Genomic DNA, 20,884 nt, shown 5'->3' with positions numbered 1-20,884 from the left:
GTTTTGGAGAGAAAATTACTTGAGGGTTAGGTGTTACTAGCACAGGAGTCAAAACTAGTTGGGTTAGGTGTGACTAGCACCGGAGTCAAAATTAGTCGGAACAATTGGGGATAATTGCTCGTTGTAAAGGTTGTCTAGCACCCGCGAAACTAGAAGATTGTAACTATTGGAGATAGTGCAGCAAATCCCAAGTTGGACACTTGGGGAGTGGACTAAGCTGTGAAGTTGCGGACCGAACCACTATAAATCCTTGTGTTCGATTCTCTCTTCCCTACTCTCTTTAATTTTTCGCTTTGCATATTTATATTGCTTGCATAATTTGATAATCTTTGAATCTTACTTGGGGCAATTTAGCTTGCTTTATTTTTATCTTGCAATTAGTTTTTTTAATTCCGCGTTATAATTGAGATATCCAATTTACCCCCCCTCTTGGGTTGCTTTTGGACCAACACGAAGCATTCTCCATGCCTCATAATCTGGGGTGGTTTTGCTTCTTGGGGTACTAGAGCCTTGGTGGGGTGTGTCTTAGTTTTTGGGTGAGTGGGGTGTCTTGTTCTGAGTGGGTGGTGGGGGTGTCTTTGTTTGTAGGTGTGTGGGGGTGTTTTTTTGGGGTTTTGGTTTCGTCAAGTCCTTTTGGGGGTGGCCCTGTTGGGCGTTGTTCGGATTGATTTATTGTCAATTATTAGAACTTGATTTCTTTTTAAATATAATATCCCTTTTTCGCCGTTCAAAAAAACAAAAACGGGATTAAATTCTATCCGCCAAAACTGGAAACCCCACGGTTTCTACCACCGTCTATGGGCCTGATTAGTTTTTTTTTATTGTAATATGAACCGTTTATTTTATAAGAGTTACAGATCCATATAAACAATTAGCTTAGTCAGATCTCAATAGTTACATCAAAATTTAAATTTTGATTTACAGAATGTACGGTCATAGATTTTGAAGTTAAATTGTTTATGACCATCTATTTTATAAATCAAAATTTAATTTTTGATATATCTATTGATATCCAATCAAACTGATTTTATATATAAATATAATATTGTGCAAGCCCTAGAAGAATGGTTCAGATTGTCACAAAAATTACACGGTTTGGCTCACAACAGACAAGGGTGGAAAATCCAAGATTTCCACCTGTGAATTTAAACTCCCCAACTAAATGCTCAACCACAAAACAAGACACTGAGAGAACCTCTCTGCGTCCCCTCCTTTACCGCATGTCCGTTCCCCCAACCTGTGTGGTGCTCATTTTTGCATGGTTAGGGTTTCGCCCATTTCCATAATCCAAATGAACCAACAACTCCAGTGCTCAATCCTCCATGGCCATGGCGAAAATGATCAGCGTCGGAGGCTCCCAGACGGCAGACCAAGCGCTGTACGTATGTCGACATTCCCACGGCACTCATCCCCGCGGCATCTTCTACAGCGAAAACCCTTTGGATTTCTCCTTCCCTCTTTTATTACTAGATGCCATCTTAGTCATCTTCTTCATCCGTTCCATCCATTTCCTCCTCAAACCCCTCAAACAACCCCACATCGTCTCCAAAATCCTCGTACGCTCCTCTCTCTCTCTCTCTCTCTCTCTCTCTTGCATTATTCGGATTCCTTAATTTACACGGATACAGATATTGATATACAGAACCATTCTCTCTCTCTCTCTCTCTCTCTCTCTCTCTCTCTCTCTCTCTCTTGCATTATTCGAATTCCTTAATTTACACGGATACAGATATTGATATACAGAACCATTATTTCATCGTCAGAGATGTCCGTGGCCGCATCTCTATCCTGAGTATCTGAACATATATATGTGTCTAATGCTGCTTGTGATTTTTTTAATTTTTCCAAGGGAGGCATAATAATTGGACCCTCTGTGCTCGGCCGCAACAGGGCATTTGCTAAGAATGTGTTTCCAGACAACACTTCGTATGTTTTCAAGAACATAGGGTTGATCGGATTCGTCTACTTCCTCTTCCTATCCGGCGTGAAGATGGACATCACGGCAATCGCGAAAACCGGAAAGAAACAACTGTCCATAGGCCTAATCGGCGTGCTGGTTCCCTTCCTAACCGTCCTATCTATCATGATCGCGACTCGAAAGACACTCGACAAGGAACTCAATAGGGTTCCTGTCATGGAAGGAATCGCCTCTGCTTTTGCCGTAACCACGTTCCCCGTTCTGTACCAGGTAATCAAAGAGCTCAATCTCCTAAGCTCCGAGGTCGGAAAACTGGCAATGTCATCGGTAATGGTGAGCGACTGCATCGGAGTCGTTTGCATGGTCATATTCGAGGCGGCGAGGTTGGAAACGATCGACGCCTTGTGGGTTCTCATTTCATTCATCGGAATAGCGGCAGTTATCGGCGGCTTTTGGAAAGCGATGGTATTTTTTGTATTTTGTGAACTCGTAGAATTAGAGCATTTCCAATGAAATTGCTAAAAGTTAACAATGTTGCTGCTATGTGCACTCTTACCATCACTCCCCGACCATATATGTGTTGGCTCCACAATTAATAGCCCTCACACATATGTGAGAAATGAGTGATCAGAGAGTGATCGGTAGGAGTGTTTATAGATTTATTGAAATTTGCAAATAGGCAAATGATTTATTGGTAGCCAAGTTGAGCGCAACTCAATTGGCATTTGCTCTGCTTCCCTTAGTGGAGGCGTGAGTTTGAGCCCCATGGGAGGTGCAGGCGGAGTTCAGGTCTATGGACAGTCTATAGACCCCTGTGAACTAACCCACTAACTCATAAACTTCCCCTAATCCCGCTGATCTACAAACTGTGACATAAAAAAAAAAGAAAGATTTATTGGTAAGGAATTACTATGAGTTATTGAGTGAGTAGTCACTCCGAAAGACTAGCTAAATTTTCGGATATAGGAGTAGTGAAAGAAATTTAGCCAGCCCATTGAAGTTATTTTTTGCACTTTTACTAGTTATAAATTTGCAGCCAACCTCTTTATAGCATCCTTACACGATCACCCAGTGAGTTTGTGAAACTGACCGCGTATGCTTGTAATACGTTTATCTAAGAGTTAAATTCAGTACTTGCTTTATTATTATCTCTTTTTTTTGCGTAATTGCATGTCTCCCACCAACAGGTATGGATCGTGAAATCGACACCGGAGAGGAAACCAGTGGACCCAGGTTATGTGGTGTGGATTTTTCTAGCGGTGATGGTGATGGCATTCTTGAGCGATGTGAGCGGACTTGCGGTGGCGAACGCGCCATTGTGGCTGGGCCTGGCGGTGCCGGCTGGGCCGCCGCTGGGGGCGGCCCTTGTGGAAGGGGCGGATACGCTGGTGACGGATGTCTTCATGCCGTTCTCGTACGCGTTCGTGGGGATGTACACGGACGTGTCGTCGATGGTCGGGCAGTGGTCGAGTGTGGTGCCGCTGTTTCTTATGATCTTGGCAGCTTATTTCACGAAAGTTGTTACGGTCCTGGTGGTGGCTTTGTTTTTCGAAATGACGGTTCGAGATGGTTTGGCCCTGAGCCTTGTGATGAGCTTGAGAGGGCAGGTCGAGATTTTGATATTCATGCACTGGATGGATCTACAGGTATGATGTGAGAATACTTTCACTCTTCATATAATACATAATTCATGAGGGGAAAGGAAAATGACACATAGTTCATGCTACCCCGTAAGGGGGCGCAGCCAGAAAGATGGGATAAAAGGATTCGCACTTTGGGGCTAAATTCGTAGTTAGGGACGGAGCCAGAAAAGGTACGTGGGATAATAGGATTCATACTTAGAAACATACTTGATATATATATATATATATATATATATATATATATATATATATATATATATATATATAGTCAGGATCAGGTCAGCTCCGGTCCACACCTCCCCATTTCTCACATTTTCCGATTGAATTTCGATAATCCGAACCGTTCAATGTGATCAGAACGTGATTTTAAGGGTACCCGCGAGAATTCAGCAAAAAAAAAAGACCGGAAAGGGCTTGATCTGAGCAGTTTTTTTCTGTTTCAAATGGGAGGTGCGGATGGGAGCGGACCGTAAGGGTGTAGACTTGATCCGGACTGATATATATATATATATATATATATCGTTTATTTTAATGAGCTGAGTCTATTGATCGATAAATAAATTATGTGAAGCAAATATATTGATTGGATATTAGTAGTCATCTAACCAAATATTTTTTTCATGGTAAATCATCTAATCAAATATAGACATTAAGTATCTTCATATAAAATGGGTGTTTATAATTTTTTAAGAAAATTTGCATTAATCGTGGATATCCGGTGAAATTTCGCATGAATGATTTTTCATGTCAGGGAAGACTATCTTCTTGGATCATCAAGGTGAAGTGGCCAGTATTGCATGGATTTAAAAATCGGCCGCTGATCAGTAGTGGTTTTTCAAACCTATATGATAGCGCTACACCCTATTATACTGATGTTAGCCAAAATTCACACCCATATCGATCGGTTTCCGCTACCTATCTCTTTGTATTAGATTTTTTGTCTGCTACAAGACCGCTGTGGTTACTCTGGCACTAAAAATAAATTTTAAAAAATTTACGATCGTTACACTCAATTCTTACTACATATCATTCGATACTCCGGCCGCTACCACTGTTTAAACATTGCCCCGAGGGGAATAGAATTCAAGACCAAAAAAAGTAGAGAAAATTAGGCAACAACTCTTTAAGTTTTTCTTATCTGCATTGTTGTTTACCGGAGAAAAAATAAAATCTTTTTTGCCAAAATTGAAATACTAACTCCTATAGTTGTTTGAAATGTGCACGCCAGCACAGATTATACAGGTCCCATCTTTCACAATGCTGATAATTTCGACAACAGTCTTGACAGCCATAGCCACACCTTTGATCAGCATACTGTACGATCCGACAAGGCCGTACAAGGTTAACAAGAGGAGGGCCATTCAGTACACCCCTCCAAACACAGAACTCCACATAGTTGCCTGCATCCACGACCAAGAAAGTGTGACCGGATTCCTCAACCTTCTCCAGGTCTCCAACCCGTCGGCGAGCAGCCCGTTCGCGGTGTATGCCCTCCGCCTCATCGAGCTCGTCGGCAGGGCCGCCCCGGTCTTCGTCGACCACGAGCAGCAGGCCCAGGGGTTCGAGCAGTACTCCGGCTTCAACTCGATCCACAATGCTCTCAAGCTCTTTCAGGAATCACAAGGGGACTACGTTAAGTTCAACATGTTCACGACCGTGTCCCCCACGAGGACCATGTACCAGGACATATGCGACCTGGCTGTGACGAAGAAAGCCGCTCTTATTATCTTGCCTTACAATAAAGAGTACCCAGAGACGAGAACAGAGGCGGCGAGCCCGCAAATACTGCTCAGATCCGTAAATTGCTGTGTCCTGGCGCACGCGCCGTGCTCTGTTGGAGTTTTGGTAGACAATGGTCCTTTTAGGGACAACAAAATCGTCAACTCCGCCATGAGACGGATAACGCACCGTTTCGCCGTGCTTTTCTTGGGCGGGGCCGACGCCAGGGAGGCCATTGCCTTTGCGGACCGGATGGCAGGGAACGTGGACGTGTCCCTCACTGCCATCCGGTTCCTTTCTCACAACAACGAAGGGGACGACGAGATGGAGAAGAAACTCGATGACGGTCTGGTGACTTGGTTCTGGGTGAAGAACGAGGGAAACAAGCGGGTGGTTTACAGGGAGGTGGTGGTGCAAAACGGCGAGGAGACTGTCGCTGCGATCCGGGCGATGGGTAAGGATTATTATGACCTCTGGATTGTTGGGAGGAAAAATGGGATTAATCCAGTTTTGTTACAAGGGTTATCGAATTGGAGCCAGAACAATGAACTTGGAGTCATTGGAGATTTTATTGCGTCTACAGATGTAGGGAGTAGAGCTTCTGTATTAGTGGTGCAACAGCAGGTTTTGAGAGGGCAAGAGCCTGCCTCACGAGGTTTACTACGATGGTTTTCAAGCTGTTCGTATTAGGAGAGATGTACGTATTATACCTACTAACAAAAGGGTAGATAGCGGATGTAGAGGCACAGCTTCGTTGAGCTCGCTCTCCTTGGAGCTCCTCCATCCACTAGGTCGATCCGGGAGTTCCAATCTCACCAACCCCTCCCGTCTCTCCCTCAATAGAATAGAGGTAGAATTTGCTTAGTCAAAAAACGGTAGATAGCAAAGTCGTTTTGTTGCTGATCATGAGAGTAGCATTTTAGTTGAGAAATTTAGCAATGAAACCGGTGTTCAAGTGAACAAGGAATGCTTGAACCGAGTTACATGTACGATGTTGTTAAAAAATACTAGGTAGTACATTTTTTTGGTATGCTCTGTTACTTGAATTTTTAAAGTTTTGTTAAGTATCTCAATGTCTTTTTGAGCCAAAGAAAGTTGAATTACTGAAGCTAAAGAGTACTTACAACAATTAGCTGGAAACGGAAAAATCACTTATCGAACAGCCAAGTCTACAAAAATCTTAATATTCAAAGGATTTAACGCAGTGATAGTCACCTGACAATCAGGAATCTCAAGAAGTCTTTGATCTGTGATTTGACTCTCTTCCGCTTGCTATTAATTTTCTGCAATATGCTATGAGTAGCAAGGGGTGTGGTGGGCACTGTGTACTCCCATTCACTTGGCGGGGTTCAAAAAACTAAGTAACTATATAACTAGCAATGCTGACAATATGCGACGAGTAAAAATCACCTCCAGAGCAACTTTTTGGATTATGGTTTTCTTCTGCTCACAAACGCTTCCACAAAGTCAATTATGCACATTTATCCAAAGACACTTTTACAAAATCTCATCATAACAAAAATATCTATAATCTACGATACCAAACCGAGTCTTAAGTTTCAATCAATTGGGGTCAGCTATATAAATCTTTTTTTTCTATTGAGCTCTGTCAATAAAAAATCGAAGCAATAATTAACTCCCAACCACCCCCTTAGTTGAGCTTACGGTAGCAGAATGCCAGGTTAAAACAGATTTGACTACTTACTAATTTGGATTCCAACTCATTCCTGGATTGAAATATTTAGCATTTGAGCCAGGCCTGCTAGACTTCTGCTTTAAAATCAAGCTAAGTTAAGCTCTGGGTTAGAAAAAGGCCAAGATATCGAATCCAGGAATCACATTAGGACTAGTTGAAAACTGCATCTCTGTTGCCATTGGTTGTTTTCTGGTGATGATCTTAGCATTGAGGAAGATCTTCTGGAGGAGGTTCAAAGGACTGCAATTCCCCTTCTCCGTTCTCGACTATAAATGCCATGGCGAAACCCCAAGTGAGATGAGCATCTATATGACAGTGCATCAGCCAAACTCCTGTTTTAAGACCAGGTAATAACTATACCAGTCAATTTACAAATTACAACCACTCGAATATATGAGAATTACCATGTTGGCTATAATATATTACCTGGATTATCAGCCAAAAATCGGATGGCTGCCCACCCACCAACAGGAACGACAACGGTATTTCTGTTTGGCGGATCAATGAGGTTGAAATTGGCAGTATCTTGTGTTGGGTCAAAGTTACCAAAGCCTTGTCCAACAATATAGAACTGGTATCCATGAAGATGGACGGGGTGGGCCTCTGTTGAGGAGATAGCTGTATCTTGAAGCACGATTTGTACTTTCGCACCATATTTAACTTTGTAGAGCTTTGTCCCAAATATAGGTTGCCACAATGCACGACTAACATTGCCCGTATAGTCAAACGCAATCGGTGGAACAGCTGGGAAGTCTGTCGTGAAGACCCCAGGTATACCTTGGTAGTAGGCTTGGAGCAAGGAAGCTTGTGTTGGGAATACAAAAGACACATTGTTCATACTAGCGGCAAAACGGGTATTATTTGGCCCTTGACATTGAGGACCAGGGTTGCAGTTGACAAGCCCTAGCCCCACTGTGAAAAATAGGTTTTCGTCAATCCCTGCGGGCACTTTCACATTAGAAGTAGCAGGACTCCTAAACTTGGCTAGGAATGCAGTCACAGTGGCTGTATCATTGTAGGCCGGTAATAGTGGTAACATTGGCATTGAAGGAAACCCTTGGTTGGGTTTGCAAGGGGTGGATATATACTCAAGGACTGCAGTGGCGGTGGTGTTGTCAAACGGTACATTTTGGGCACTGGCATAGGCACGTGCTGCCATGTAGTAGCGTCCGGGGGTCTGATCGGCGGTGAGGAGGACATTGGTTGTCTGGCCAGGTCCCAGCATGAGGGTTCTGGTTGTGAAAGGTTTGGTGTAGGCGGCATCAGCACCAACTACGGTGAGTATGTGGTTGGCTACCATGAAGAAGAGTTGTTGATTGAGAGCGGCATTAATTATTCTAAGATGAACTATATCACCAGATTCCACAAAAAATTTCACAGTATCTGCATTGCGATGTAGATATATGTCAGCTGCTTGAAGCTGTTGAGATTCGATGAAACTGAAGTACCACCTCCCAACCTCAGCCACTTAACCTTACAGAGAATCCAAATACAAAAGCTATGATTTAGTGGTGTTAGGACTAGGCAAGAATAGTGCAAACCTTGGCTGGAACATCTGTATAGATCACCAGGTTGACCATTTATGGTGTACGCATCGGAAACAGCTGGACCTGCACCTGTGAAAGTTGCCTGTCTTAGAACATCAATGGGGTCCTTGTTCCACCATTCACCTGTTATTCATTGGCGCCGAGAGTGTTGTAAGAACATCTTTTGTTAATTAGACTTTGGGTATTGAAAGTGGGAGGGAGGAAAGGGTCATATTTACCCAGGAGAATGGGGATCTCCAGCTTCGGCGTCGGGAAAGGGTATGAGGTACCCAACTTGGGATAGATGATTAGTGCTCCAAAAACAGTAGCTCTAAGCCATTTGCTATGAGCATGCCACCAGAGTGTTCCGTCCTGATTTTGAATGGTGAAACGATATGTGTAGGTGCCTCCCGGTTGGATCGGACACTGGGTCACGTACTCGGGGCCATCTGCCCAAGGCGTTCCTCTCTGTCGTACTCCGTGCCTGGTGAAATTAAAGTTGCAATACACACAGGCAGATAGTAAAAGGGTCCGTATCAATTGTCTAATTCAGTTTGGAAAACTGCATGCAGGGACTCAAAATTTTATGATATTGAATTGTGGGTCCAAAAAATTGGTATGCATACTTACATGACCTGATCAGTTATATCTAGTGCATATTGCATTATATACAGGGATAATATTCTGTAAGTTGTTCAGAAATGTACTTGAAATTAACTGAATTACTGGAGGAAAAAAAATTGAAATTTCGTTTTCCCATGCATCCACGTGAAGGTTAGATATGTTTGTTTTACTTCTCATCGGATATCATAAAAACGGGGGATCCAGGAGTTTAAATTGGGGAAGGGTGTCATACATGCGTAGAGTGTCCGACACAGAGTACTTACATTTAGTAGATTCCATGTACCATATTGCAGAGGATCAAAAAATAATAATAATAATGTACCATTTTGCACGATTATACATACTTCATGCAAAAGCTATCAGCTATCGAAAAAATGTGATTACCAGTGGATGGTGACATTGTAACGCGCGCTGTTCGTAACTTTGATAACAAGAGAATCGCCGTCTCGTACTTCAAGTGTTGGTCCTGGATATTGGCCATTCACTGTAATAATTTCATGGGTTCTGCATAACCTCTTCACTTGTGTCGCTTGAACCTGTTTGAGTACAGGGGCGTGTCAGTATTCGACTCGAAATCACCGTAGAGCTAAATAAGAAAGAAGGAGACATACAACAAACTCGTGGAAGTGAATTTCCGCATTGGCGAAAGAAGTAATCGAAGCGAATGCAAGGAGGATGAGGAATAGGCTATTGCACCGTGGATTAACACACACATTGTGAGCTTCCATTTCTTTCTATCTCCTCAACCTGCTACAGTATCTTTTAGTCATGGTTGCTGGTTAGACTTTCTGATGGTGCTGCCATTTATGAAGCAGTTAGGAAGGAATAAGGGCTCTGTTTTAGTAAAATTTGGAAAAGAGAGTATATGGGTATTATTTTTGGTTAGGTTATGAGTCAAGAGGGAGATACACAAATGTTAGGGAACTCAGTCCAACCATAAACAAGATTTGGTGCACCCACCGGCTCTGTCAATGCTAAACAAAGGAAGAGTCAGCGAAAAAGGATACACAATTGTTAGGGGGTACAGATTACCTCCCTTTCTGCCTACACACTATCTCACACGACAAGCAAGTGCTACTCTTCATGGGCTTGGAATTGTATTTTTTTAACTTAGGTGTTCGGGCTAGCTTATGTGCACCTCGATTAATACAACCAATCACACCATCCATTTATTATTTTTTATCCGAAGCAAATAACTTCATTTGATAAAAGCCAGGCATCTACAAAATTTCCATCCAAATACAGAGATGAGGAAAACGAGCCAAGGCCAATCCGAAAAAACTAAGGATATAAACAATAAAAACAAATAGGTAAACTAATCTCTAAGTCCTACATGAGAGCATAAAGCTCTCTTCACGTTACTGCCGAGACAGACAGACCAAAGGCCGGCATAAGTGAAATTAGGTTACCAGACACTAAGTCGCCTCGAGATGGCAGAAGTCCACATCAGAGGAATTGTAACAAGCGCCTATGGAAATTAGACAAGGAAACTAAGCCCCATCGACTGAGGATACAAATGAGTCCTCAAACCAAACTATTGGAAATCCAGTCTTCAAAATGATGAAAGTGATGGGATCGTCTCTTCAAAATCTGAAAACGAAAGAAACCATTCGAGTCACGTTGGAGAACGCTTTCCTAAAAGCAGTACTTGCTCCCACCGGAAGATGTGCACCAGGTTACAACAAATCCGCCTTCAAGATAAATTGAATCCGAACTCTAGGTTCTTTCTGTTTGCGTTTGCACAAACGAAGACAGATAGAATATCCGCTAAACGAATGTAAAAGAACCAAGAACTGATACTCTATTTTGTGAGATAATAGAATATCGGTTTGCCATTCAAGCAAGAAAATGTGTAAAGAGAAAGAGAGTAATTCAGTATAGAATTTCCGATGTATCGAATGACTTAGCCAATGGCCTATTTATAGACTTATAGGTACCATAATGTAAAATGTTGTGTCTTTAGAAGAAACACACATTAGAATAGTCATGTCTTTTAAAGACACTAGTTAGGAAAGGTCATGTCTAATAAAGACATTTAATAGACATTTAATTAGAAGGAAACATGCATCTTGGTAGGAACCTTTATGTGAAACATTTAATTTAGAAGGGTCATGTCTCTTGGAGGCACCCTCATGTTTCACATCCTTTCCCAAACGAACACACCCTAATTTAATGGGTGTTACAACCAATTATATAAAGTCACAACCCATGTGAAAAGGTGTAGTAACCTTTCACAAAAACCTCACTCAGTACCTTTCCAAAAATTCCAAATTAAAATCCAATTTTACTTTGAAAATCTCCAATAATACCATTGGAGAAAACTCCGAGGGGAGCCCCCGCTGTCACGGTAGGCTTCGGACTCGAAGACCAGAAAGGAACGCTGTAATAAGCTAAGAATCCAACCCCGCAATCACGGCGGCTGGTGATTGAAACCCACCGCTCTGCTGATTCTTGACAACAAAGTGAACCAACCCAAAGAACCAAACCCAAGTCTTTATTCGCCTACCACCTCAACCCTCCGGATCTGGAAAACCAGACAGGGAATAAACCAGAATGAACTCATCCCGAAAGAGTTGATAGTACTTGAGATGGACTTAGAATTGTTGGAGGGCACTTTGTGATATCACCGAAAACTAAGGGTTTGTATGTCCTAAGACACTGTCATAAATTCGTATGGCTTTCACGGGATCGCATTTATCCTGGGTAATTAAGTTAGGTGCTAATAATGTCAAAACCTTTTTTTTCCTTCCAAAACTCAAGGTGTATCTTTCATGTCATGACTTAATTACCCTCCACTACACCACTTGCTTTTACGAAAGTGCCCCTTCAAATTCCAAAGAATTATTTAATCATTCTTTTTTATTCTCCTGCTCTAAACCCATCAAAGCTTGAACGGAAAGAGGCTGCACAGAGCTTGGCTTGGGTTTTCACTTGGCAATCCCCTACAAATCTATTGCTCTATTCTTTAATCAGGTAATAATTAAAGAAATATTTTATCCACTACTTGTTCTTTATTTGAGCTCCCCCAATTTTATTAGTAGTATATTTTACTGTTTACTATAACTTTAGGGTTTGAACAGACGTCATCGCTTGTTATATAGAGTTTGAACTTTTAGGGCTTGAACAGACACCATCTTGCTATCGGGAAAACCCAAGTTTTGAATTTCATTCCAACAGCGGATAAAAAAAAAAAAAAAAGAATTTCATTCCAACAAAGCTACTACGGTCAAAAGCTTCTGACGACAATGATAAATGCTTTGTTTGGAACACTTTTTGAAATTTTTTTTGAAAAAATAATAGGGGTAATAAGTGGAAAGAGATAAAGAGAGAAATGATTGGAATCTAAGAGAAATCTTTTAAAAAATATTTTTCAAAAAGAGACGCAAACACAGTAAAAATTGGGGGAACTACATATCAGTTTCTATTGAAGAGAATAGGACCCTTGCTTCGTTAATTCACTGTTCTTTCTCTTGGGTCCCTAGAAATTGTAATGGGGTTGCCCATTGGGTGTCATCCCATTATTTAAAGGGAGCTATACCAGTTGATTGGATTTCTACAATACCCCCTGGCTCTCCCTTCCATTTTTTATGCAAAAAAGCCACGTTTTTTCCCTGTAAGGATTGCTTTCAATTTTGAAGGGGCATTTTTATAAAACAAGTGGAGTAGTGGATGACAATTAAGTCATGAAATGAAAAATACACCGTGAGTGTTTTGGCAGGAACAAAAAAGGTTTTGGCCGGAACAAAAAGGATTTTGACATTATCGACATTAGTGTTTTTTTTTTCTTTGTACTTTTTAACTACAAACTTTGCTGGGTAGTTATGCATTTGGATCACACTTTTACACTAACAAAAAATTACAGAGTAGACGATGCTGGGACTTTGGATTTGTGAGGGGATCAGCTGAGAGGGGGAAGTGGACGAAATAAGCTTCTTCACTAAAAATTGTCTTCTTCTTGTTAACTTTAGTTGTTCAATTGTGTAGGTATTCTTCTACTGTTTCTGAGTTGAAGTTGATCAAACCTGAACTTTATTAAAGTTATATAGGTACTAATAAAGGAGCTCAAACAAGCCAGTAGATCAGGGTTTTAAATAATGACTATTATGTATTGTATCCGTCATTTCGTAACGGGATTTTGAACCTCTAATACCACTATTTTCCTATGTATAGGTCGATATTGTGCGATGGATATTGTCCGATGGTGACCAATATCGGTCAATATATAGTCATACCACCACTATCATTACGTTTCCGATACTGCAATTTAGAACCCTGTGGTAGACAAATCTAGACGAGGAATCAGAGTAGTGAAGATATATACAGATTCTTGCATGCATATGTATACACACACATATATGTATACAGGGCTGTTCAAGTCCACACCCCTTAAGACACCGTCCGCATCTCTCATTTTTCGATTAAATTTTGATGATTCGAACCGTTCAATGTGTTTAAAACGTGATTTTAAGTATATCTTAATGAAATCGGCAAAAAAAATGACCTGAAAGGGCTTTTGATTTGAGCAGTTTTTCATAAATGCCGACATAAACTGTTTTATGAAAAACTGCACGGATCTAGCTCTTCTTGATATTTTTTCTCATGGATACCCATAAAATCACGTTTTAAACACATTGAACAGTTCGAATCATTAAAAATTGATTAGAAAATGAGAGGTACAGATGATAAGTGGTGTGGATAGGAACCGAAATGTATATGTATATATGCCTGTGGCGTATGAGATACGCGACAAAAGGTAATTTAATATCTTTGGTAGGAGGAGTCAAGAGCAGGTTTTGTTGTACTTGGAAAAAATAAAGTAGGCTTGAATGCATAATTAAGCTTGCTCCCCACATAACTAGTTCTTTTAAAAGATTAACTGCATCAGGGCACTGATTAGCATTCAAAATCTTTGTCAAAATGGGGCCAGTTTGATTAGATTCTTTCCAATGTCCAAATTCATTGCTTAATTCTACGACTTCCCATTGGTTTCAACGAATTAGGTGACCTACCAAGGAAACACCAGACCTGTTGACCCAAGAATTTTTATTGTCTCTCCTACTTGAATACTTTGGAGGCCTCTTTCGATTTGGGTTTTGAGAAAAGTTTTTAAGTGTAATGAGTGAAGACAAATAGATAGAGATAATTTATTGGAGACCGTGCCCTAGAGTTTTGATATAATTTTGTAATTGGGGGATGGTGTTGTGCAATGGTGTGCGCACCACCATTCCGCGCACTTCCGAGCCATCGGATCGTGCATCCGACGGCTCGGATCTCATCTCGGCAATAAATGGCTCTCGATCGTTGGTTGCCGAGATGAGATCCGATCCATTGGATGCACGATCTGACGGCTCGGAGATGCATAGCACTGCACAGCACCAACCCAAAGTACATGATTTTGTAAGGCAATGATGTTCTGTTAGAGATTGGATTGTAGAATTAATAACGACGAATATAAATAATAACATCATTTGATGTTCATGTCCATATCTTTAGACTGCTTGACAATGGCTTTCAATTGATTTGCAATAAAGAGTTAGGGTTTAGTTACTTAAAACGAGTTCTTCTCTTTTTCGTTTTTTTTTTTTTAAATATTTTTTTAGTACTGAGATTTTTAGTCTCGCATGTCTACCATTTTACCACCAAGGCATCTTGAAGGTGAATCGTCTTCCATGAATATGATATCTATCTAGCGTGATGTATGGAATAGTTGAGAATTATTCTGAGCAAATTCATGACCTATTAGAAGTCGAAAGAGCTCTCGTGGATCCTCACTGACAGAAAAAGATTGCAGTCCGTTTGATAATGATCGATTGATATTGCTTCTTTGGAAATAGATTACGCATTAGCTTGGCAATAATTACGCATTAGCAATGCTATGCTTAGAAAGCCATGTTACATATGAATTGGTACAAATCGATAACCACTTTGAAGAAGGTTCTTCGCAAGTAACAGAAAAGGAAAAAACAACTACACTGCAGAAATGCAGAATGAGATTCTTCTAATAAATGAGATTAAGAACAGGCTCTTTCTTTTGTGTTCATAAAACTAGGGGCTGATGAAAATTCTGATTCGGATAATCGTTGTGCTCTGTTTGAGTATCTCAGCATTTAGGCAGATCAGCGGGAGGAGGTATAACAGACTCCAATTCCCCGTATCCATTTTCGACGATGAATGCCATAGCAAAACCCCAGGCGAGATGAGAATCTATGTGACAGTGCATAAACCATACTCCTGTTTTGAACACAGCAAAAGATTATTTCAAAATATTTCGCTGGAAGATAAAAACTTGAACAGTACACAGAGAAGTAAGTAAGAGTGTATTATGCGAATCGATTCTCGATGCATTACCTGGATTGTCGGCTATAAAGCGGATAACGGCCCATCCGCCAACAGGGACATCAATGGTGTTTCTCTGCGGCGGATCAACGAGGTTAAACGATGCAGTACTTCCAGGATTGAAGTTACCAAATCCCTGTCCAACAACGTAGAAATGGTACCCATGAAGATGAACGGGGTGGTCCTCCGTCGAGACAATCGCTGTATCTTGCAAAACAATCTGAACGCTGGAACCAAACTTCATCTTGTGAAGCTTAGTCCCGAAGCTCGGTTGCCACAATCCACGGGGGACGTTGCCCGTGTAGTCGAATTTCACCGGTGGAGCCACTGGGAAGTCGGTAGTGTAAACACCGGGTATATTTTGGTAATAAGCTTGCTGTAATGAGGTCTGTCTAGGGAGCACAAATGACACATTGTTCATGCTAGCAGCGAAACGGGTATTATTGGGCCCCTGGCATTGGGGTCCAGGGGTACAATTGACAAGTCCCAACCCGATGGTGAAGAACAGGCTCTCGTCGATCTGAGTGGGGACTGTTACCTGCGAAGGGCTCCTGAATTGCGTTGTGAATGCAGTGGCGGTGGCTGTGTCGTTGTTGCGCGGTAATTGTGGCAAAACTGGTCTTGAGGAAACCCCTTTCGCGGCCGATTTGTATTCAAGGATTGCGGTGGTGGTGGTATTGTCGAAGGCCGCATTTTGGGCGGTGGCGTATGCTGAGGCTGCCATGTAGTAGCGGCCTGGGGCTTGATCGGCGGTGAAGAGGACGTCGGTTGTCTGACCGGGTCCCACCAAGACGACTGAGGTTGCGAAGGGCTTGGTGTAAACGGCATCGGCGGAAACCACAGTGAGCTTGTGGTTGGCTAGTGAAAAGAAGAGTTGTTGATTGAGTGCAGCGTTGATGATTCTGAGGAGAACTGTTTCCTTGGATTCGACCAAGAATTTCACAGTACCTGTTTTGGATTTCAGTTTATGTCAGTTTCTATCATTCACAGTCGTGGTTTAAGAAGCAACAAATGGGGACGAGGACAAGGTAAAGGCCAAGGATCCTCCGAACCAAAAAAATGATGTCTCCCTGTCTCAATGAACTATCAGTGAAAATCTCAAAAACAAGAATTTCATGACAATCATACGGCTGAGAGTGCATCTAAGATAAAAGCGGCATACATTTTTGGGGACGGAGAATTCCATGCTAGTTTGATGGGGCGACGTTGTGCACCTAAGACAAAAGTGGCATACATTTTTGGGGACACAGGATTCCATGCTAGTTTGATGGGGCGACGTTGTGCACCTAAGACAAAAGCGGCATACATCTTTTGGGGAGGGAGAATTACAAGCTAGTTTGATGGGGCGACGTTGTGCATCTAGACAAAGCGGCATACATTTTGGGGGACAGGGAATTTAAATGCTAGTTTGATGGGGCGACATTGTCTGCTAAACTCTTACACACCGACAAAGCTGGGTCAGCTCGACACTCCACCCATCCTATGTAGTATTTTTGAACACTACGAAAATACTACATAGGATACTAAGGTGGTTCGGAATTACTGTACGCAGAATTAACACTATTAGTTCTTCTCAGTTGTCCATACCTTGACTGGAGCAACTGTATAAATCACCGGGTTCACCATTGATGGTGTATGCATCAGACACATTTGGAGCTGCCCCAGTGAAAAGTGCCTGCTGGAGGACACTAATGGGGTCCCTGTTCCACCATTCCCCTGTTCGAAGTCATCATGCAAACGACAGTTAAATCAGTTACTCAAAATTAGTAGGGAAAAACTTGTAAATGAGAACTGTTACTGATTTTACCAAGAAGAATGGGGATCTCAAGCTTGGGTTTTGGAAAGGGGTACGGGGTGCCCAGCTTAGGAAGGATGACGAGTGCCCCGTAAACAGTGGCCCTTAGCCATCTGCTGTGAGCGTGCCACCAAAGAGTTCCCTCCTGGTCTTCGATTGTGAACCGGTAAGTGTAAGTCTCCCCCGGCTTGATCGGACACTGCGTCACGTACTCTGGGCCATCTGCCCATGGGTTTCGCAACTGGCGGATTCCGTGCCTGATAATTCCATTAGTTAGATGCCAGTTTAAATTACCCACGTGACAACACAATGTGGGGAAATCTATTCAAGGCTGTATAGCAAAAGGGATAATTGACTGAGCTTATACATCTGACACCATGCGACTGATAGTGCAACGAGGCAATAAGGACACAGGATCTCGGTGCAGAGGAGCACCAAGATCCAGTGTCCCTACTACACCCTGAAATTCAATGATACTTATCCTGAAGAATGGTGCCAAAATATCCGCTATCTTTTGGAACAATATTACTTGACTAATAGAACTGAAGACTATTCTAGAAGCAGTGGTTCAGATAATCCAGAGTGACAACCATGTGCTCAGACCAGCTGTGTGGTGTATGAGTAAAATAAAAATAGTACTCATGTCATCCTTTTTGGAAGATGGTGAAATTATTGATGTGTACTGTTTAAAAATGTAAATTATTGATGTGTACTGTTTAAAGATGTAAATTATTGGTGTGTACTGTTTGTACTAATAATTAGTGTGTGATGTAATATAATGCTAGTCATATGCTACAAAAAGGCACAATTGATTGATGAGCTTTATTTCATCTTGTGTATACTCAAGTTGGTCAAGAATGTTTACCAGTGGATGGTGGCATCGTAACGACCACTGTTGAGGACTTCAACAACAAGACTGTCTCCGTTCCGAACCTCCAGTGTCGGCCCCGGAAACTGCCCGTTGACCGTGATTATGTTGTGGGTACCGCACAGCCTATTCACTGTAGTTTCTTCTATCTATTTCATCACCCCAAAAAAAAAAAAACACAAGAATGAGAACTCTTATATAATATACATATGCATATTATAAACGAAGTCGTTAAGTCCGTAAAAGAGGAAGAAGACATACCACAAATTTGTGGTGATGAGTCTCTGCAATTGAAACAGAAGCAATTGCAGCAAGGGAGAGAAGAACTCCCATGCATATTGTGTAAGCCTTCATCTTTAGTTTTTTTCGAAGTTCTCTTCTTCCTATCTGCTTCTGTCAGTCTAACAATGTGACCCATTATTTATACTGTATCAAGTGGACGGGAAGCATAGAAAATGTGGCTTTACTGAATTATAAAAGCTAGTAGTATTAAAGAAAAGAATGGGTTGATTGGGGAGGGGGAGACATTTTAGGCCTTTTTAGGAGCTTAGAGTAGGAGTCAACAATGAGATCAAAGTTCAAAGGACGCCTAGTCTAAACAATAAATAGGAGTTGGTGCACCCACTACGTACATCCTTGCATCTAAATCAACATTTGAGATACGTATTTGAGTATTTGCAGTCAAGTTAAAGGGTACTCTAATGTGATCGGATCATCGATTTACCAAGTGGTTTGTAAGTTGATTTGTGACGAAGATAGTAGTAGTCTGTAATTGGATAGCTAAAAAGCCATTTTTATGAAAGTTGATGAGGATACCAAGTTTACCATTCTGGGGTGAATGCAGATTCATGAAAGTTGCTCTTATTGAAATAAGTTATCCAACTGGGGTTAACTTAGTTGGCCAGGATTCTTGTATCTCACTAAGAGGTCAGGAGTTCGAGTCTTACCACCTGCGTGTGGGTGTTGTTTCCTTAGAGGGTTTTTCCTTTCTTTCTTTGTCTCACAATTGATGTAGTATCCCGAGTTTGAGCTATGTACTTTATATCTGATGTAAAATAGTTTCTTCTATCGATTGCCAAAAAAAAAAAAGAAATAAGTTCGGCAAAATCTTCTATAGATTGACCAAAAATAAAAAATAAAAAATAAGGTGGGCAAAATCCATTTTGACCCCCTTTGGTTTGCGCCCTACCGTTATGTTTTTCATCCATATTAATAGAATTTTGAATTTTGAAAAAAAATATAAGAGGAAAATACATTTTTGCTACCAAAATTTAATCTGAGTCATTCATAATGTATTAATCACAGAATAGAGCATCTCCATAAAAAAAATCAACTCGATTAAACATCAATAACTCAGTGATCTAATTTTTGATAAAATGGTAAATTTAAATTTGAAAATTTACTTCCCAATCAATTCGATTCGACCATGAGGTTTTCATTTTTTGATTTGCACACTTTTGAACCATATGGAGTGTATCCGCACATGGCTCAAACCACCGGGGGGGTCAAAGTGAACTTTGCCCAAATAAGTTCTAGAGGTTGCAAAAGAACTGGAATTTCTTGGCCTTAAACAGTATCGATCGCTAACTATACCACATCCACATATAGAAAATTAGGATCATAAACACCTAGCCTGATAGTGGGTGGTTGGTCAGCTTAAGAATCAAAGCATTCAATCTTAGGAGGTGCATCTAACAGGTACCAAAAGTAGAAATAGTACCATTTTTTTCATTTTCTTTTGTAGTTTATGTCAAGTTCTCAACTGATCAGTTCAAAAGTCAGCTTAGTTTAGGGACCATATTTTTCGCATTTCGCTTTGTTTAATCCAGTGTTTGAAACATGAGGCTGATTAGTTATTGAGGGTGTTGAATTTTGGTTTAGGTTTGTTGGACTAAGGTGAACGCGTCTGTCTTTCGCCTTTAGCTGACTGCCGTTTACAATAGCATTTTGAAAATAACCTCGGGACGACACGACGGGCTATTTAACTCGAGATATAATTTGGCTAAAGAAAACAACCCTCATTTTGAAATATAGACTGTCAAGATTATGATTGTCCTTGATATGTCTATTGATGTCCTATTTACCTTATTTTCTTATTATACGTATAATTTATACTACGTTTTAGATCATAAAACGCGGACACCTTGCATCATCGATCAAAATGGCACCATGATAAAGCTGCATTCCTTCGATATGATGGTTATACAAGGAAATCACGCCAGGGGATCTCGGTTCTTCCAACCCAATTCGCTCCGAACTTCTGCATGGAACGTAATTTGGGACGACAAAAGTACGTACCTTCCCATGGATATACAATAAGGGGTTGTATATCCCTCCAAATAAAGTTTGAACACTTTCGTTTCTTAACATGTGGTTTATGCTGGAAAGCAGGCGTGCTCAAGCTTTAACTTGATCTTAACAAAAAAAGAATTGACTCCCCAACTGCTCATAAGTCAAGTACTTTTTAACGTAATACCGGTACTAGAAGCAAATATTTATGCACATTCTCATGTCACCACTTTCACTAAAAAAAAAAAAAAATTTGACATCGCAGCTGCAACTTAACTCACGAGAGAGAAGAAATCCTTCTGAAAACATAAATAGAAATTATGTACCTTCATATACCAGAATATATCCAGAAAACGTCGACCCTATTACCTATGCCAAAAGGGAAAGACAAGTCTGCGAGCAAATCAGTAGATCCTGTTCACTAGAAGAGAGAACAATTGCAACAAATAAATAATGCGAGGGCTAGCTCC

At 41.1% G+C, this 20,884-nt stretch overlaps 3 protein-coding genes across 3 annotated transcripts; 1 reads left to right on the top strand and 2 right to left on the bottom strand.

Moving 5' to 3' along the window:
• The first annotated feature begins 1,089 nt into the window (after window positions 1–1,089).
• LOC131314260 (cation/H(+) antiporter 24) lies at window positions 1,090–6,345 on the top strand. Its single transcript, XM_058342786.1, has 4 exons — window positions 1,090–1,556; window positions 1,850–2,383; window positions 3,106–3,564; window positions 4,795–6,345. The coding sequence occupies exons 1-4, from the start codon at window positions 1,323–1,325 to the stop codon at window positions 5,968–5,970; spliced, it is 2,403 nt and encodes an 800-aa protein (XP_058198769.1). The 5' UTR covers window positions 1,090–1,322; the 3' UTR covers window positions 5,971–6,345.
• A 333-nt stretch (window positions 6,346–6,678) lies between these two features.
• Window positions 6,679–9,983, bottom strand: LOC131314261 (laccase-13-like). Its single transcript, XM_058342787.1, has 6 exons — window positions 9,738–9,983; window positions 9,511–9,662; window positions 8,742–8,986; window positions 8,518–8,646; window positions 7,403–8,359; window positions 6,679–7,308 (listed from the first exon to the last, which is right to left on the bottom strand). The coding sequence occupies exons 1-6, from the start codon at window positions 9,852–9,854 to the stop codon at window positions 7,178–7,180; spliced, it is 1,731 nt and encodes a 576-aa protein (XP_058198770.1). The 5' UTR covers window positions 9,855–9,983; the 3' UTR covers window positions 6,679–7,177.
• A 4,961-nt stretch (window positions 9,984–14,944) lies between these two features.
• Window positions 14,945–18,535, bottom strand: LOC131314263 (laccase-13-like). Its single transcript, XM_058342789.1, has 6 exons — window positions 18,387–18,535; window positions 18,123–18,274; window positions 17,270–17,514; window positions 17,050–17,178; window positions 15,475–16,410; window positions 14,945–15,357 (listed from the first exon to the last, which is right to left on the bottom strand). Exons 1-6 carry the CDS (start codon window positions 18,477–18,479, stop codon window positions 15,227–15,229), a joined length of 1,686 nt encoding a protein of 561 aa, XP_058198772.1. The 5' UTR covers window positions 18,480–18,535; the 3' UTR covers window positions 14,945–15,226.
• Between the last annotated feature and the right edge of the window lie 2,349 nt (window positions 18,536–20,884).

This window comes from Rhododendron vialii, chromosome 13a (assembly GCF_030253575.1).
Source record: "Rhododendron vialii isolate Sample 1 chromosome 13a, ASM3025357v1".
NCBI classification, from domain to species: domain Eukaryota; kingdom Viridiplantae; phylum Streptophyta; class Magnoliopsida; order Ericales; family Ericaceae; genus Rhododendron; species Rhododendron vialii.
The sequence above is the reverse complement of the archived record's forward strand: the minus strand, read 5'-3'. Positions and strand labels throughout refer to the sequence as shown.

Excerpts from the sequence above, each read along its gene's own strand:
- LOC131314263 (XM_058342789.1), bottom strand. The coding sequence starts at position 18,479 with ATGAAGGCTTACACAATATGCATGGGAGTTCTTCTCTCCCTTGCTGCA. Across the intron at positions 17,179-17,269 it reads TGAGATCCCCATTCTTCTTG|GGGAATGGTGGAACAGGGAC; the intron begins GTAAAATCAGTA and ends GACTTCGAACAG. Across the intron at positions 16,411-17,049 it reads ATACAGTTGCTCCAGTCAAG|GTACTGTGAAATTCTTGGTC; the intron begins GTATGGACAACT and ends AATCCAAAACAG.
- LOC131314260 (XM_058342786.1), top strand. The coding sequence starts at position 1,323 with ATGGCCATGGCGAAAATGATCAGCGTCGGAGGCTCCCAGACGGCAGAC. Across the intron at positions 1,557-1,849 it reads ACATCGTCTCCAAAATCCTC|GGAGGCATAATAATTGGACC; the intron begins GTACGCTCCTCT and ends AATTTTTCCAAG. Across the intron at positions 3,565-4,794 it reads TGCACTGGATGGATCTACAG|ATTATACAGGTCCCATCTTT; the intron begins GTATGATGTGAG and ends ACGCCAGCACAG.
- LOC131314261 (XM_058342787.1), bottom strand. The coding sequence starts at position 9,854 with ATGGAAGCTCACAATGTGTGTGTTAATCCACGGTGCAATAGCCTATTC. Across the intron at positions 8,360-8,517 it reads ATACAGATGTTCCAGCCAAG|ATACTGTGAAATTTTTTGTG; the intron begins GTTTGCACTATT and ends ATCGCAATGCAG. Across the intron at positions 7,309-7,402 it reads ATTTTTGGCTGATAATCCAG|GAGTTTGGCTGATGCACTGT; the intron begins GTAATATATTAT and ends GTCTTAAAACAG.